Source organism: Podarcis filfolensis, assembly GCF_964270895.1.
Source record: "Podarcis filfolensis genome assembly, chromosome: 1".
Classification (NCBI taxonomy): Eukaryota; Metazoa; Chordata; class Lepidosauria; order Squamata; family Lacertidae; genus Podarcis; species Podarcis filfolensis.
The window spans coordinates 49323376-49342594 of record NC_139604.1 but is presented as its reverse complement, the minus strand read 5'-3'; the positions used below and the strand labels follow the sequence as shown (position 1 = coordinate 49342594).

The 19219-nt window shown below is 42.3% G+C and overlaps 1 protein-coding gene across 4 annotated transcripts in view; it reads left to right on the top strand.

The window, feature by feature from the left end:
- Positions 1-6862: 6862 nt before the first annotated feature.
- The window catches only part of CYP27C1 (cytochrome P450 family 27 subfamily C member 1), a 233436-nt gene continuing 221079 nt past the window's right edge, over positions 6863-19219 (top strand). Inside the window, exons 1-3 of one of the 4 annotated variants that reach the window (XM_083585595.1) lie at positions 6863-6996; positions 8134-8936; positions 18438-18628. In XM_083585595.1, the coding sequence (XP_083441721.1) occupies positions 8580-8936; positions 18438-18628 (548 nt within the window). In that variant the 5' untranslated portion in view covers positions 6863-6996; positions 8134-8579. Of the gene's footprint in view, positions 6997-8133; positions 8937-18437; positions 18629-19219 lie in introns of those variants that run through there. The other 3 variants (XM_083585597.1, XM_083585596.1, XR_014541489.1) reach the window with 3 other exon arrangements.

The window sequence follows — 19219 nt, the reverse complement described above, 5'->3', positions numbered from 1 at the left end:
GAAAATTGAGATGGTCTTTGAGTATAATCCTCCTTGATTTAAATATACCATGGACAGTCATCTGTTGGAGCAATTTTTCCTCTGCTATGTTTTGTGCAAATAAAGGCTGGTGTTACCAGATCTAATACACCAGGGCTATAGGCACTGTATAGATATACCATACTGCATTGCATCTTTTTGAAATGGAGGTACTTCCCAAATAACTTGTGGATCAGTTCAAACTTAACAGATACAGTGGTACCTCAGGTTACAGACTCCGCTAACCCAGAAATAGTACCTCAGGTTAAGAACTTTGCTTCAGGATGAGAACAGAAATTGTGCGGCTCCGGCGCAGCAGCAGTGGGAGGCCCCATTAGCTAAAGTGGTACCTCAGGTTAAGAACAGTTTCAGGTTAAGAACTGACCTCCAGAAAGAATTAAGTTCTTAACCCGAGGTACCACTGTATAGGGTTTCTACAAAACTTCAAGATCAGTTTCTACAGTGGCTTCTTTCTAGTCCTAAGAACATGGCTACTATAACAAACTGGAAATATACATAGGTGTCTCTACTAAAATTGACAGGTTTAGGTTAAGAAGTTCTGATGCATCAGGTCAAAGGCCCATTGAGTCCAGATTCTGCATGCAGGAGTGAGTACAGCAGTAGTCTATCCACTTGTGATTCCCCATTCCTGTTCCAAATAATTCCTGGGCACAATGGCTATGTTATATCTTAGCATGCAATGTGTACTTCCCTAATCTGTATACAAAATAAATGACACCTCATGAAAACAGTTGTCACAGATTCGTAAGAGTTTAGGCCAGATGTAGTTTGACCAAAGAGTTCTTACCAGGCCAAGGTTTACTGAAACAAGGCAGTCCTGAAGGTTGCAGTGAGTGTTTGATATTGGAGAGCGAGAAGAAATTGTGTTTCCATGTTTGTGTGTTGTTTTTAAGTGACCAATATTGCAACAAAGGAAAGAAAATGGAAGATTTTGCATGTTTCTTCTTGCCTGTTGCCTTGTACAAAATAAGTAGCACTTTGGGGTATGTATTTGGCAAAAATAGTTGGATGGCAGACAAGTTGCAAACTGATCTTTTAGGTGAAGACGCCTAAAACTACAAAAAGCAAACGAGGTGTTGTTAGCCCGTATGAAAAATTCCTAAAACCACATTAGGGTGATACTTTTATTTAGCCAACCAAACCCTTCTTAAATAGCACACAAGCTTTCAATTTTTCCAGAACTCATTATGTTAATTGGTTTTTAAAAAGCAAAGGGTGGTGGTGAAAAATTTTGGCTGATGTTAAAGCCATGGATCAAGTCTGCGTTTCAGTCAGTCTTAAGATGGAACGTCGGAGGAGGCAGCAGACATTCAAACGGGACTGTAATAATACAGTGGTCTAGTTTGCATGTTGTATTAAAAAGGTAAAGGGACCCCTGACCATTAGGTCCAGTCGAGACCGACTCTGGGGTTGCGGCACTCATCTCGCTTTATTGGCCGAGGGAGCCGGCGTACAGCTTCCGGGTCATGTGGCCAGCATGACTAAGCCGCTTCTGGCGAACCAGAGCAGCACACGGAAATGCTGTTTACCTTCCCGCCGGAGCGGTACCTATTTATCTACTTGCAGTTTGACGTGCTTACGAACTGCTAGGTGGGCAGGAGCAGGGACCAAACAACGGGAGCTCATTCCGTTGCGGGGATTCGAATATGTATGAATTGATCAATATAATTATATCTTAATGGCTATCTCATGGAAGAGAGAACAGGCTTGTTTTCTCCTGCTCTGGAGGGTTGGACTCGAACCAATGGCTTCGTGTTACAAGAAAGGAGATTCCGACTAAACATCAGGGAGAACTTTCTGACAGGAGGAGCTGTGGAACGGACTCCCTCAGGAGATTGTGGACTCTCCTTCCTTGGAGATTTCTAAGCAGAAGCTGGATGACCATCTGTCTTGGGTGCTTTAGTTGAGATTCCTGCATTGCAGGAGGTTGGACTAGATGGTTCTTGGGATCATTTCCAACCCTAAAATTCTAAGAACAAACCCATTGAGGGAATTATAGTACTGGTGCCCCAGGATTTGCCCATTCTTCATTTCACACATCCATGCCACCTCTGTTAATTGGTTTGATTACTAGAAGATTCTGGCAATTTTCCTAGCATACCTTGTGATTTCCCCTTTTCCCTTTAATGCAGCCCAACTGCTAGATTCATTATCATTCATTATCACTTAATTGGAACAGAGCAGGCTGGGAGCACATTAAGCTGCTGGGACCTCTCCCCTCCCCCTTGCTGGTGCCTTCAGTGCAATAATAATTCATAATTCTTGCCCCCGCCCCCTGCTGCAGCTGTTGTTAAAGGTGGTGCTATCACAACCTAGCCACAATTATTATATTAAGAATTGCATTTTTAATTTTTGCTTCTTTATAAGAATTTGTTTGTTTGTTTATTTATTTATTAATTAGTGTGCACATAACCAAAAAAGGAAAAGCAATAGAACTTTAAGAACCAACATAAAATATTACATACAACAGCAGCCAGTTTCATTAGGCTTCAAAAACTTAGCAAACTGAAACATAATCTTTAAATTAAATAATCTACGTCATTTTAAAATATGGTTTAGCAACACTAATTTACCAAATAAAAATATTCTTTATTTGTTGAAAGCCTACCTGTGGTGAGAGACTGTTCAACACAGCCATGAAGCTCACTTGGTAGCCTAAGGCTAGTCATTTCCATCTCAGTCTAATATGGTAACAGTGGCGTAGCGTGGGTTGTCAGCACCCAGGGCAAGGCAAGTAATTTGCGCCCCCTAACCCGTGGATTTGCGCCCCCTAACCCATGGATTTGCCCTAACCCCAGATGTTGCGCCCGGTGCGGCCCGCCCCCCCTGCACCCCCCACGCTACGCCACTGTATGGTAAGACCCATGCACACTGCTTGGAGCTCCTTGGAGGAAAGGTAATAGATGAATGAAAGAATGTGGCTGCAACAAATGATTCCTGTAAGCAGGCGCTCACCTAGGCTGGTGAATTAGTAACAACAACAACATGCTACCACCGAGATGCTTTTAACATTCTGCACATCTCAGGCTAATTCCCTGCTTTCTCATTAATAGTTATCACAATTGCTATGTCTGCTAGATGTTGTTATCTGGAGCCTAAAGTAGGGTACCTGTAAGTTATCTGAGAATAAGAGGGTTTCATCTGTTCCCCTTAGCTGTTGGGTGCTTGTTGTTTGTACATGGTTCCTCATCATCAAAGTTCCTCATCACCAGTCTCTACTTGTGAAGACTTGGGCAAAGAGCCATATAGCCGCATGTTGCATATCTTGATATATCAGAACTGTGTTCCTTTGTGTGAGCTTATATATAACCAGAATTGTGTCTTGATTGTAATCTTATAGTCTGCTGCTTTGAATAAAGGGAGGGGCAATCATTTATTGCTTTCCAATGGTAGTGTTTTACCTTATGCAATCTTTTTTTGCAGACATAATACAGTATTACACTATCATGGGACTGATACCCAAGCAAGCATAAAATCCCAACTACCTTCAACTTTTCACACACCCAACTCTTGCATTAACAGAGTTCCACCAATTCCACCAGCCCAAATATATTGCTATGTGGTGTAACTTTTTCCAGTGATGTGGTTAGTGCTCTGCAAGTACAAGGGAATTTGGCATGATTTCTGTTCTGTCTAGCATGTACAAAGATAGGATCATGCAGCAAGTCTGAGTCCAGTCTGCTCTATGGGGTGGTGAAACACTGTTGACAATTATATATGCAACCTTTTGAGGTTTCAACTAGCAATATATGATCCTCCTGTAACAGTATTGTCAGCTGACGAAAATACGTTGATGAATGATCGTAGAAATAATGGGTGGTATATGTTCTATAGCAGGTTAATTGTCAGCAGTTAGATGTTTCAAGATGGGGGGGGGGTGTATTTATAAACCACCACAAGTCTCCTGCCTGTATAGTCATTCCCAAAGAAGAATCACAGAGCATTTTCAACTGTGACTAGGACCTAATTAAAGAACAACAATAAGCATGCCATACTAGCTAAAAAATCCATGGGAAGTAAAAGGATTTATTATTAAGGATAATTCCTGGAAGAAAGGTATCTTCTTTCTCTTTAAACACACAACAGTATCTCATTTTAGGTCTCACTCCTTCAGTCACTACTCAAGCAGAACTCTTTGAAATCAATAGAAGTTGAGACTGAGTAATGATTGCTGGATGGCTCTGGCGATTGTTTTCTCACTCTTTGAACTTGCCACTTACCAAAAGATTTTTTAAAGAAAAGTTTGGCATCTGTTATTACAAGCTTTTAATTTGTGAAGACTGATTATGTTCCAAGCAGTCTCTCACTATTGGCCAAAGTAAAAGAGGGGAAAAGTTTGCTTTGTTTTACTTGAAAATGTTAGCCTGACTCATAGTGACAGTCATTCTTCATGTTTGTCTTTGTGCTTTTTTCTGACTGCTGTGTAACTTTCAGTTTAATTAGATCGGCTGTATACAGATTTATCAACCACCACCTAGAGAGAAGATGTCAAATGAACTCAGCAGTCAAGTCAAAATGACATCTGGTCCTTTGACTTCTCTTTTAATTAAAGGAGAAAAGTGCACAATTTTAATATGAGATCATGGGAACTACTTGGTGTAGGCATTTAAATTATTAAAAGTTGGACTGCGTGCCTGAAATTTATATTGTGTGTAATAAAGTGCAGTGTATAGCATAGAGTATGGTGTAACTTTCAATGTATTGTGCTGTGTTAAAAGAAAAGAATTATAGTGAGGGTATTTGAAGCTCAGTGCAAGAGGTGGGAAGACTTTTACAAAGTCATGTCTGCAAAAGTGGCCAAATGTCCTAAGCTGATATCTACATACAGTCAAAAGGCTTGAGATAAACAAGTTTCCTCATCCCTTGCCTTTCCCAACACCATGTTCCAACAGCTGTTTCTCCTTTCTCGATAGTCTTAAAAATTCCACCTAGTGTCACTGTTTCTCTCTTCCTCCTTAGCTAAACCATCATGTTCTGTCTCCCAGGCAATAGATGTTGGCAGTTTCCTACTGCCAGTACCAGGAAATGTGCTATCGATTTAAACTTTTTCTCATCATCTAAGTTAATTTTACTTATAGTGTGAGAATGAGAAAAGGAAATGTGAGCTGGATGAACAAAATATTTGGTGAGATATAAGCATACATATACATTAAGTGAAGGCTATTTATTATTATTATTATTATTATTATTATTATTATTATTATTATTATTTAAAAGGACATAGAATGTTAATCAGCCAAAGGCCTAGTTACAGAGAAATCTTTTCACATAGTGCCTAAAAATATGTAATGAAGACACCAGGCATGCCTCCCTTAGGAGAGCATTCCACAAATGGGGAGCCACTGCAGAAAAGCCCTGCTCTTGTGTTGCCACCTTCTGGACCTCTCATGGAGGAGGCTTTTGAAGAAGGGCCTCTAATGATGATCACAGGGCCTAGGTTGGTTCATATGGGGAGAGGTGGTCCTTGAGGTATTGTAGTCCTGAGCCATTTAAGGCTTTATGGGTCAAAACCCACTTCCAGAATTGGGCCTGGAAACTAATTGGCAGCTAGTGCAGTCAAGCCAGTTATATGCTCAAACCATCTTGCCCTGATGAGCAACCTGGCTGCTGAATTCTGCACCGCCTGAAGTTTACAAACTGTCTTCAGCCCCATGCATAGCAGTAATCTTATCTAGAGGTTATCAGAGCATAGATGGCAGAAGTTAGGCTACTGCTGTCTAGATAGGGGCACTGCTGGGCAACCAGCTGAAGCTGAAGGCAGGTGCTCTGCACCACTGAGGCCACCCGCAAGTGACAGCAATGGATCCAGAAGTATTTGCACCTTCAGAGGAAGTGTAACCCCATCAAGTGCAAGCAACCTCCTCTCCATCTGGTCTAGGATGGATATAGGCCCACTAACAATGCCTCAGTCTTATCTGGATTGAGCTTCAGTTTGTTGACTGTCCTCAGTAAAATTTTGTTTAATACCACCCATTGGGCTAGCTTCAACTAAACAGCAAAAGGCGTTCCAGGGCTTTGTGCCTGCGTGTTCCCGCTCCCTCAGTTAGGTCTGGGGAGTTGGGAGAACCCTCAGAACAGCATGTGAGGGAAAGAGGGGGACATTGTTCCATCTGGCAAGCAGAAATGCATGCACTGATGGGAAAACTCATAACAGGAAAATGTTGAATTTCTTTCATTCAGTGGGTTTTCTCTGAGCATGACTTAGATACCACTCCTGGTCTGCAACGTAAGTGGAAAACCAAACACTAACAAGCAAATAAAATTAATTTAAAATTGACTTTCTATTGCTTTAAATCCTACATTAGCACATATATTGCACTATTGACTAAAAATAACATCAGTATCCCTTGTGGAATGTGTTAGCAGGACTGTTTCTAGTTATGGAGAAAATATTGATGCTGTCATATTGATAATACTATAGAAAATTATGTTTTATTGTTTTACTTAAAATTTACATAGCAGCAATGCAGAGTGGAAGTAGAGGAAAAGGCAAGACAGAAACTCAGCCAAGAACAGCGCTACGTTTGGGCAAGTCAGAAGAAAACTAACACAGTGAGAAGTGAGGGGAAGAATCTACTAGAGTTCTCTCAGAGCTGCGAGCTCACTGATGTTGATCGGTTTTCATTGGTTTTAACTTTTGAAAAGTTCAAAGAGAGATTACAATATAGTTTGAAACTTAGATGATTCTCTGTGTAAACAAAACCAGAATGGTAGGCATGGATACTGTTGCACGAGAGTGTTATGCAATGTCCGGCAGGTCTGACGTAAAGCAAATCTGTTGAACTGGAAAATGTTAGACAGCTACAAGATACTATTATAGTACTTCAGCAATATGTAAGAAGCAAAGGGCATGCATGCACACGCTTATAAGGATCAGTGGAGGACATCATGGCAAAGATGTGTCATTTATGCAGTTTTGAATGCATTTTCAGCATTCTGTCTACAGAATAACTCAGGGTTGGGGGCCACTAGGTGGCGCATCGGAAGATGGCTGACAATAACATCTCTCCGACCCACACGAGGTAATTTGGAGGCTATGATGGGGGTAATTAGCCTCCTTAACCCCCCCAGGATTGTGGGGGGGACGGCCCTTGCCTGCTGTGCCCTATACCACCCCCGAATTTGTGGGGGTGGGGGCACGAGGCACAAAGCCCTCCTGTGGGATTCTGGCACTCCTGGACGCCGTCCCTGATTTGCGCCGCTAGTTGCAAGCATCTTCAAAAGAAATAATTTGGACGAGATAAATTGCACATGCTTCAAGGAAAAAGGGGAGTAAAGACTGCTGACAGAAGAGATCTCTGATAACAAGACAAGAATAAAATATGAGAAGATACGTCAAGATACGGTACTACAAATGACTGAGGGGGGAGGGGGGAAAAAACCTGCCTTCCTTTTTCTTATGTGATTTAACAAGAATCCCCTCCCCTAATGAGTCAGAAACTAAGGACTTAAGCTGTGGATTTAAGGCTGTGTGGAGATAAACTTTCGAACCAAAGCAATGTTTCAAGATGAAGCTGGAAAGCTAAGAGTTTTGGAATGACGCAGTTAAAAATGCCGTCGCCATTTTGGGAGGCATTGTTGGAGCTCTTGGGTCTGGGAGGAGAAAGAGAGAAATAGAGTTGTTTACATATCGTGGATCAACTTCTCGGTGGGACTTAAGAGCGACAAATGCCAAATTTATGATGGAAAGAGCGATGCTATCTACGAAGGAGATATATGGAAACCATCTGGACTTAGTGGAGGAACGGGAAATCCACACAGGATTATTATTTTGCTTATCGGCTTAAGGAGACTAACAGAAGAGATCGTAAAGGAAAAATAGAAATTATATGAACAAAATATGATGTGGAAACACCAAGATAAGACTGGATAGAATTATGAATTTTGTCTGGACTGATTGGGACTGATTTGGACATTAACGCAGTAATAAGAAGATGATCTGAATCCCCCTTTGGATCTTGAAGTATGGGTTCCCCCAACAAAATTTAAAAATTTGGCTTTGTAATTTGGAATTTATGTGATGTGATTTAATTTGATGTGATTGGCCAGTTAATAAAAATTATTAAAAAAACAAAACAAAACAGAATAACTCAGGGTTCCCCCTTTGGTTATTCTGCTGCACACTGAGTGCCCTTCTTTGTGCAGCTTAGGAATCAGGCTGAGCATTAGCTGACACATGGAAACCAAGCCGACCAAGAGAAAGAGGCGCCTCACAGCCAAATCCTCCCCTCCTTTTTTTGCCAAAACAGTGGGGAGGAGAGTAGAAAAACCTGCATGTTGACCAGTTTCAGATCAGGCACTCATGTGGGGCATTTCATCTGACCTAAATGAAACAGAATACATGCCGCCTCCTTCCCCTCATGGCAGGCCACCCCGCCTTTTCCCAGCCTCAGGGGAGGGAGCCTTTAATAATGGTCTGTGTAAACTGATGCTCAGGCAGCGAAGAGTTTGGGGAAGAAGCACTGCTGGACGAGAAATCCCACAGAGGAGCCGCGACTCAATGAAAGGCGGCAGCCCCTGAAGTGCAGCAGACAGAGAAAATGTCTCTCCTCGCCAAGGTCTTGAGAAAGGACTGCAGGCAGGTGCTGGAGCCTCGCAGGAGCTGCGTTGGCGGCGTGGCTTTTGTCAGCAGGCTTCACCAGCTGCCCAAACTTTCAGGCAGCCCGTCCCTGGAGGGGCAGAAGGAGGCAGCTGCGAGAGCGGAGGACAAAGACGACGACGACGAGGAGATGGGGGCAGCTTCGGACCGGGGAGCCCGGGGGCTCCTCCTCGACGCCTGCCAGCACCCGAGCCACCAGAGAGTGAGGAGCCTGCGGGAAATGCCCGGACCGAAGACCTTCTCCAATCTGGTCGAGTTTTTCTGGAAGGATGGCTTCAGCCGCATTCACGAGATCCAGGTACCATTGAGCGGAAGGGGATCCGTGGCAGGAGACGGTCGACGAAATTGGGCAACAAAAGAGCGAGTGAATCACGGTGGTGGGACAGGAAGGTTTCACACGCATTTCTCTCCCCTCGCAGGGCTCCCTTGTCGTCTGATTGAGAAGCAAGGAGGGCAGCTGTGTGTGTGTCTCCCCCCCCCCCATTCAGAAAATGAAATCAGTTTTGTGTTATTTCTCCAAGACGTAGCCTTGCTTTGTTTTCCAGAGGAGTATATGATGAACCCTTTTGTAAAATATCGGGTTGCAGATACAACCTAGAGAGATTGTAGGGGTGTGTGTGTCGTTCTTTTTTAATAAAAGAACGGTCTGATAACTTTACCGACAAGTCAGAAAATAGGTGCCAGAAAATACAACTAGCTGGTATTTAAATAGTTTTGAAGTCTGAAGCGTGACTTCTGAGGTGGTTTTTTGTTTGTTTGTGGCAGATGCTCTGAGGGGACTGAAAAGAACGTGAAACGGAGGTGTTGCGGTCGGAAATGTCTGAGCTTCAGACTTTGGTCAAGGCTTTTATTCCGAACTATCCCCCCCCCGGACCGTCTCGCAGTGGCGGGAGACGCGCGTGACGCAGCCTCGTGCGTCGTATGTGTGTCTGTGAGGAGCTGACGAGGGAGCTCCGGGGTGGCAGGGCTGAAACCCGCACCTTTCTCCTCAGCTCCGGGGAGAGACCATTTTGTCGCCTTCGTTTGCACAGGTCCCCGGGGGAGGGGGGACGTTGAGTATATATGCACGTTATAGATTAGATAGATAGATAGATAGATAGAGAGAGAGAGATATGGTTGACGGGGGGGGGGGGAGCAGCAGCAGCAGCAGCACGAGCTGCCGGCGAGAAAGTTGCACAAACGTCCCCTCAGCGGAGGCGGGCGCTTTGAAACCCTCCCCGTTTCCCGGCGAACTTCCTTCCTTCCCTCTCCCTCGCTCCCTATTGAAAGAGAGCGCGGAGCAGTGGCGGCTGGAGGAGACGCAGGGAGGCCACGGCTGCTCATCCTCGCGCAGCTCCCCGGTGCCCAAATGCCCACGGCGCCGGGTGGGCGACGAGGGCTCTTCCTCCCCCGCCAAAAGGCGCCACACTCCTCCGTTCGCCGCCCCATATGCTGGCGGGGAGATGAGCCCCACGTGACGTGGGGTTGAGGAGGGTGGTGGGACCAGCAGTTGTCTGCTTTCCAGCCTGAACGGGGCGGGGGGGGGGAGGCAGGGTGATTTTGAAGAGAGGCAACGCTAAGATCCCTTCCCCACCCACCCCTCCCCGCTTCGGGTTGGTGCTTGGCTGCTAATTTGCCCACATCTGGTTCTGTGCTCAGCCCTTCCCCGCCCCCCCCCGTCGCATAACAGGAGGGTTGCTATGGAGCCAGGAGTGTTTTGACACCACACAAAAACACATTTTGCACCCCCGCCCCGAAGGACTTGGTGCATTTGCCATCCACGCTGTTCCTGGCACTTGACAGCGCTAACGTTTTACATCTGCTTCGCTAAGCCTTTCATCCCAGGGACCGGTTGTTTTGCTCGACATGTGGGACTGCTTTATTTTCCTCGGGAGGTTGGCCTCAGCAGGTTTTAAAATGGCAAAAAGGATTTCTCTCTCTCTTTTTTTTTTTTTTTAAATATTTTTATTTTTCCATATAAACACAATACAACAAACATAAACATACAAAAACAAAAACAAAACAAAAAACATGTATCATTTCATATCCTAATTTCATATCCTATCTTCCCCGACTTCCTCATGCCTCCCCTTTCTGTATTCCAAATTCTTATCGATTGTTCAGCAAATCTTCCCTTATTTTAATTTAAATTTAGACTATTCTTCCTTATTTTCCTTGTCTTAACCATTGCTAATAGTAACCATTTACTTTCCAGTCCAACATCATTCTAACTTTCATTAACTTTATGATATTTCTTTAAATAGTCCTTGAATTTTTTCCATTCTTCTTGCGCTGCTTCTCTTCCCTGGTTTCGGATTCTGCTCGTCATTTCTGCCAAGCCCATATAGTCTATCACCTTCATCTGCCATTCTTCCAGTGTGGGTAGTTCTTGCATCTTCCAGTACTTCGCAATGAGTATTCTAGCTGCTGTTGTAGCATACATAAAGAAAGTTATATCCGTCTTTAACACCCCTTGGCCGACAATACCCAAGAGAAAGGCCTCTGGTTTCTTGGGGAAAGTATATTTAAATACCTTTTTAAGTTCATTATAGATCATTTCCCAGAATGCCTTAATCTTCGGGCAGGTCCACCAAAAAAAAAAAGGATTCTCTCTCTCTCTCTCTCTCTCTCTCTCTCTCTCTCTCTCTCTTGCTACCTTGACCATCAAATATTGCATACTGGGAAGTTTTGTAGTTGTGAGTAACCGCTGAGGGGTCCTTTCATATTCCCTTGCTAATGAAAGATAAGATATGATATATCCTGCTAATATATTTAAGAGGGTGCTCTCAGTGTATCATAGTGCTCACAGGAAAATGTGGGGGCAGACAGGAGTTAAGAAATGCACCACAACGTGATATTATTATTAATACATTAATAAATTGTTATTCATTAGTTTCTATATGGATTAATGCCAAAAGAGCATTCTTAGTGGTTTATAAGTATAAAAACCAACTGTGCAATCAATCAAATATAAATATCCATAATAAAAAACACAATGAAACAATCCAGTTAAAAGAATCCGCAATTAAAATATTCAATTAAAAAACCACAGTAATTAAAGCAGGAGACTCTGGAGAGATCAAGGGAATGCTTGTGTAAACAAGCATGTTTCAAAAGCCAGTGGAATACCAATACAGATGGGACCTCTTATATTTAAGTAAGGGATGCATTTCCTAACACTGGTGCCACCAATGAAAAAGCCTGCTTCCTTGTTACCACAAGCTGATCATCATTAGGCTGTGGCAAGACTGCTGGCTGATCTTAATGCAATGGAGAGGATTTTGGTTTTTCAAGCATACTGGTCCAGAGTTGTTCAGGTCTTTATATGCAATTAAGAATACTTCAGAATTGGCTTGGGGGCTAAGTAGTCAAATGCATTGATTTCAGATTGTAAAACTGACAGGTCACAACACATGCTCAGAATATCAGTTCAGTATTTTCTGGATTTAGTTTGCCAGTTCACTTACATCCAAGTTCTAGGCATGTTAGAAGCTATGTGGGATCTTATGCAGCTTCTGGATTGGATGAGGAAGAAAGATAAATTGGGATGGCAACAGCATATAGAGATCTCACCAAATCTTGTTGTCTTGCTGCTCAGTTGTGCCTTATACACGCTGGATAAGGGAAGGAAATGGAAGGAATCTGGAACTGGAAGGGAAGGAACTGGAAGGACCAGAGAGTAAAAGACATACGAAAATGTAGGGAAATGACTTACTGGCATCTTCTGGGACTGACTGGTGATTTCATCACCGCTACCACACCTCCTACATGCTCATATAAAAGAGGCATTTACAATCTCCCTAACCAACCTAGCAAGCTTATCCAAAAGCTTGTGAGATAAATACCTACCAAACTCTAAGTAACGTTGCCCATTAATTGTAGATTGAAGGCTGGCTTGTAATTAACCCCCCTTCCCAATTCTCTTCATCTCAATCCCCTCTTCCTCTGGAACCAGTATTAAAGAGGTGAAAACTGTCAAGAAAGAAACCCTCACGCACTAGCAGAGGTACTGTTCCACGGCGGAACCTTTGGGTCCAAATATCAATCTACCTGCTCAGGAAATTCAGCAGCTAAACTCATTCTGCAAATGTAATAAGAAGGCAAAGGCACATCTAAAATGTTATTCTCCTTCAATGTAGCAGCTAAATCAGCTTGGATACAAACAGTTTTTCTTGGATACTTGGATACAAACAGTTTTTCTTTCAACACATTTTGCAAATGTAGCACAGCAGATAACCAGGGCTGATTCGTTGTCCCATTAGAGACCTGGATATAACAGGCCCATAGCTACCCAGAAAAGTTCAGCTGATTGACCACTGTGGATACAGTGGTAGTAGATAAGTAAGATTTTCACATCACCATCACTGCCACAAAAGAACACAGGCTCTGGTCTATGTTTGGTCATCCCTACAGCTTCATTGTCTTAAACTCTTCAGAATATTAGGGATCAAACCTGAAGAGACAGGGCGGAAATTGGCAATAATGGGGACTCTTTTTTTTCTTTTTAAGAAAAGACACTGCTGGAGGGTCACAACTGGGGAGGGAAGGAATAACCTTCCTGTCCCCTGCCTGTAATTATTTAGATAAAAACAAGAAACCTAGCTTCTATTACCCATGAAGAATAATGTGCAGCCTGACCATGAACTGTGGCATGTAGGGTAGTGTGTCTAGGAACAATAGTGTCAACTGCTCATACTATCTCCTTGCTTTAGCAGTTGACTAGTACTTCAGTGGGACAACTTGCAATATTTATTTGAAGGAAATTCCCTGGAGAGCAGTCAAGAAACCGTTTGTAACCATTAGCCTTTATATAGGCAGATTATCCTAACTACTATTACTCTCTCCCAAGAAGGCTGTATTCACTATAAAGCTAATCACCAGGTAAGGATTTATCCATGTTGTTGTAACTACATTTCCCATATATTGATCTCCAGTGTCCTGTCCAGTACAAATCCAAGGTGTGATTTGTAGTATAAGTAGGTTCTGATCCGTACCAAGAACAGCCCACTCATGCCATTAAGTCATGAGCTGCACTAAAGAGTTCTCAGCATGGATACCAAGATTATTTCACAAACACTTAATGAAGAACAGCACCAAACATCACTGAAAGAGGGTCCAGTTTCCACAAGCATTTTGTTGTTGTTTAGTCTTTTAGTCGTGTCCGACTCTTCGTGACCCCATGGACCAGAGCACGCCAGGCACTCCTGTCTTCCACTGCCTCCTGCAGTTTCATCAAACTCATGCTGGTAGCCTCGAGAACACTGTCCAACCATATCATCCTCTGTCGTCCCCTTCTTCTTGTGCCCTCCATCTTTCCCAACATCAGGGTCTTTTCCAGGGAGTCTTCTCTTCTCATGAGGTGGCCAAAGTATTGGAGCCTCAGCTTCACGATCTGTCCTTCCAGTGAGCACTCAGGGCTGATTTCTTTAAGAATGGATCGGTTTGATCTTCTTGCAGTCCATGGGACTCTCAAGAGTCTTCCACAAGCATGCTATTGTTATTTGACAATTGTTCCAATTCCTCAGCACTTGGTATGATTGCTGTATATTACCTCCAAGTTCAGAGGAAGCATGGCTTTGAAAACTAGTGGCTGCTGCACCCTCAACTCCTGCCTGTGGGCTTCACAAAGGCATCTGCATGTTAGACTCCTCATATCACCCATGCATTTATTGAAAATATTGACATAAAAGCCAACCTTTCACAATGTTGGTTGCACAATAGAAAGGGGATAGCTAATTAAATAATTAACTCAAACGTTTTGTTTCGATTGTACATCCATGTAGGGAAATAAACCATTTACAGTTTATTGGAAGCTACAGGAAGTGGTAGCAAGCAAGTACATGACTCAGTCTGTAGTACTGTGTAGCTTTCTTGTTCAAGAGTTTTATGCAAACCACCACACTTATGCAACTCTCTAAAAGAATTAATAAAACTCTGTTAAGAACATAAGTGAATAGAATAAAAAATAATAATCTGAAACCTTTGAGCAATCACAGCAGCTACTTAAAAGATGCAGTCTGACATGCAGAATGTTCCATGCATCACACCATATGTGAAAGTGGGGGAGGGAGTTGAGTGGTTTTACAATGAAGGTTCTGTTTGTCAGTAACCTGACTCCAACATTAAGCCAGCCACAACATCTATGCCTAGCTCTGCTTTGGTTAAAGAGAAACATCTTCCATTTAGAAGAGCTATAGCTATGCAATGTGTTCTCTGCATTGTTAAGCAAGAAAGCAGAGAATGATTTTTCCACCCCCCAAAAATCTATATATTTGCATGTGAAGTGGTATGTGACATTAGCGGGGGGCGGGGACGGGACAAAAATTATAAACAGTGTTTTAATGACTGAACAAAGATTAAATGCTTGTATGACATTGGTGAGCTCAGTGAGCAGGCAATATTTCACAGCACAGCATTTAAACGTCATTGGGATTATTAGGAGGTTTTAAAAAATCATTTGCCAGATTTAGATTTTCTGTTTTGTTTCGTTTTGGTGAAGAAAGCCTTTATCTGCAGCACTACTGAGGCCATAGCAGATTGGATCCCTAAATTCTCATGAGAGCAGAACTCTCACAGAATACTCCAGCTGGCACATGCAGGGTAATGTGATTTTCACTTATTCTGTTCTTTTTCTGCAGCCCTCTGTGCTCTCTGAAAATATGCCCTGGAGGCCTGGGGACCTCCAGGAACAACGTGGGAGGGGGTGGGGGAAGGAATGGATGAAAATCACCACCTTTCACTCTGCCTGCAGAAGCCTTCCTTGGATGAGAGTTCTTTCTATTCATAGAAGGGCAGTTTAGGATCCAAGCCGTTGTTCTTGAACACTGAGCATAATTTCCAAATGAATCTCAGAATTCTCAAGCACAACTTTAGTTTTTCTTTCTTTAAATAGATTTTGTTGCTCAGTTTTGAAATAAAGTGGTTCAGTCACAATTTATTAAACAAAGTATAATATTTCATCTTTATGTAATATAATCTGCTAGGGAAGGCACTTTTTAAAATTCTTCATAGTTCAAATGTTTTTCACCAGCTCTTCTTTCATAATTGTCCTCTTGTTGTCTCCAGCTGGCAGAGATTCATTGCTATATGAATAAGCCTTTTTCCCTCTAAAATTATATATAATTTTGCAATGTATTTAAAAGATTAAAGCTGCTGTAAGGTGGGGACATTTAAGGGCATGTATTTTTTCCCTTGGCAATCAGTATATAGACCATAAATAGATTTTTCCAAGAAATGGGAAAACCAAAAGTATTGCAGAAGAAAGAACTGAACAAAAATGGAATATTTTGCTTACTAACATGGCTGTTCCTAGAAACAAAAAGCAACCCTCAACCCACTAGTCTGTGATAGCTACAAACCAACTGCTAATGTTTTCTTGGAAAGGAGATTGAAATGGTTGTGGTGGATGAGCTGTAGCCATTCTTGGATGAAGCTATTTTCATCTAATTTCAGTCTGGGTTCAGATCTGGATTTGGGACTGAATTGGCCTTGTTTGTCCTGATGTATGACCTTCATTGGGAGAAGGGGAGTATGCTCTTGCTTCTTCTGCTTGATCTCTTAGCAGCTTTTGATACCATTGGCCACAGTATCCTTCTGGACTGGTTTTGTAGCATGGTGTTGTGGGCACTTGGTAGATCCCATACTGCTTGCAGTGTTGGTTCCAGAGAGTAGCTTTGGAGGAGTGCTGTTTGCCCCTCTGGAATTTGTACTATGAGGTTCTGCAGAGCAATATTATTTCCCAAGGCTGTTTAATATCTGTATGAATGTGTTGGGATTTGGAACAAAGTGTTACCAGTATGCTGAAGACAAATATTTCTATTCCTCTGTTAGATCCGAGTCAGGAGTACAGGCTCTGCACAGAGCTCAGTGCTAGGTGGGTTGAGGGCCAATAAACCTATGGAGAAATTCAATACAGTGCTAAGTGGTGTATGCATGTGGGGAAGGAAGTATATTCTCACAATGGGACTTTCCTCCATCTCTTCTGCCCATGTGCCCCCTAGCATGCCCCCAAACCTGGAGGGAGGTGGGAATTCCACTGCATGAGCAGACCTCATTCTGAGCACACAACAGCTTAGTTGAATCCCTTTTAGTTTAAAACCTGGCAGTGTGGAAGCCCTGTGGGTGAGTGGTTTCTGTGTCTGGGAGATAGGTCAGCAACCTGTTCTAGGTGGGGTTGCATTCCCTCTGAAGGAATATCTATATAGTCTCCTGTGTCACCTGAGGAGCATGTGGCCTTGGTGGGTAGGAACGCCTTGTGTCAGCTTTAGTTGATTAGACAGCTATGGCTTTTCCTGGCCTAAGAAAAGCTTGCCTGCTGTGGTCCTGGCACTGGCAACCTGAAGACTGGATTAATGCAATGCACTTAATGTGGGGATTCCTTTAAGATTAGTCCAGAAACAGCAGCTGGAGCAGAATATTGCAGATAGGTTGTTGACTGGGACAGCCAGTCAGCACCATATAGCACCTGTTCTGAGGGTGCTGCACTGGCTGCCAACTTGCTACAGAGATCATTTCAATGTTTTCCTTTTAGCCTTTGAAGCCCTAAACAGTTTGAGACCAGATTACCTAAGGGACTGTTTCTCTTCATATATATATATATCTGCCTGGAAACAGCACTATTCAGTTCTGTATGCGCCAGATGTGTGCTTAGCATACACTAGAAACTGGGTTTTTACAGTTTCAGCTCCAGCCCTCTGGAATAAGTTACATTTTGAAACACCTAGCATTCTGATATTTAGACAGCCAGTAATGATATTTTTATTTAAGAAGACTTTCATTTACTCTGCCATTTTATGGAATAATAACTGTCTAATTGTATTACTGGCTTTATAGACTTCCATTTACAGTTGTACCTTGGTTCCCAAACGCCTCCGTTGTCGTACATTTTGGTTCTCAAACACCGATAACCTGGCAGTAAATGCTTCCACTTTTGAACGTTTTTTGGAACCCGAACGTGCAACGTGGTTTCTGCTGAGTGCAAGAAGCTCTTGCAAGCAATGGAAAGCCGCACCTCAGTTTTTGAATGTTTCGGAAGCTGAACAGGTTTCTGAAATGGATTCTGTTCGAGAACCGAGGTACCACTGTATAAAGTTCTTAATCTTTCATATTTTATACTTTATCTTCCTTTATTGTACACTGCTTTGTTAAGTTTTTATTATAAAGTAAAATAAATAAAATGTCACTTCAAAACATTAAAAATGTGGGCAAAGTTCCATTTCAGGTTTGTTGGAATTTCTTAACTTTCTGTTCTTATTCCAATCCTAACACACTGTAAAAAATTATTCAGACACATCTAATGTTGATTATGTCAAACTCTTTTAACGTTTATAATATCATTTCTATAAAATGAATAAATATATATTGTTTGCATGCTCTAACAACACATTCAAATAAACATATTTGACCACTGGGGTGGAAAGAGAGCATTTTCATAAGTTTCACAACTGGGCAAAACAGAAAGCACACCTGATCTTATACTTCAAGTTCTTGAAATTATGTACAATGCCTGAAGTGATCATGTTGTTTTTAATTCCCTGGGTCACAATACAGATTTGTCCATGACAGAACTTGTAATGTTGCATTATGAAGAGGGAACCATGCCCTGGGGGAATGCCCCTGGGCTCAGATTAAAATCAGATTAAAACCCATTTTGCTTCAACTGCTTGAGCTCTGCAACAGCAGCTTTTCAGGTGCCAGGGAATCTGGGCAATCAGGCTATAATGTAGTTCATTACTTCTAACTGCATAGCCATATGACTATATTTTTTCTTGCTGGTAAGAATGAATAATGTATTCATCTGAAATTTACTTTTCGTTCATAGCAGAAGCACGTTCGGGAATATGGAAAAATTTTCAAGTCTCATTTTGGTCCCAAACTAGTTGTATCCATTGCAGATCGAGACATGGTTGCTCAGGTTCTTCGGGAAGAAGGATCCGCGCCACAACGAGCCGACATGGATTCCTGGCAGGAATACAGGGATCTACGAGGGAGAGCTACGGGACTTATATCTGCGTGAGTGCAGTGGTATTTTTGGCATTACGTTGCCAAACAATGTTTAGATCTTTGGGTTTCACACAAAAGACACTGATGATACATTTTAAACTGTTTTTGATTAATGCGTTTCTTGAAAGAATGTGCTTGTAGCATGATTATATACCTATGGGGATGAGTGTTGGCAAATGCCTTTAGGGAACATTCAGAGTAATTATTGATGCAATGTGCTTATTCCAAAGAAAGCCAATCCCTTTATGACTCACAGACATTCTTCTGCTTTTATCACATGATAACATTGCAGCAGCTAAGTGTTTTATGTAGTAAGAACTAGGCTGTACATTAGTAAGTCTGGACAAAAATAAATGTATTTCTTTTGTAAGTCTAGAGATGGAATGTTCCATTTCCCCCATAGTAAATGCATAAGGTGACAATGTTAGTCAAATTTTAAAAAATAAAATTGGAATGTTAGTCATTCTCAGAGTAAACCCATAACTTAAGTCCATCAATGTCAATGGATCTATTCGGTGTTTGACTAACACAGAATGTCACCCATTTTTAATATGCAGTCAAACCGTTGTATGTTAGGCTTCAATCACCCCACTGTTATAT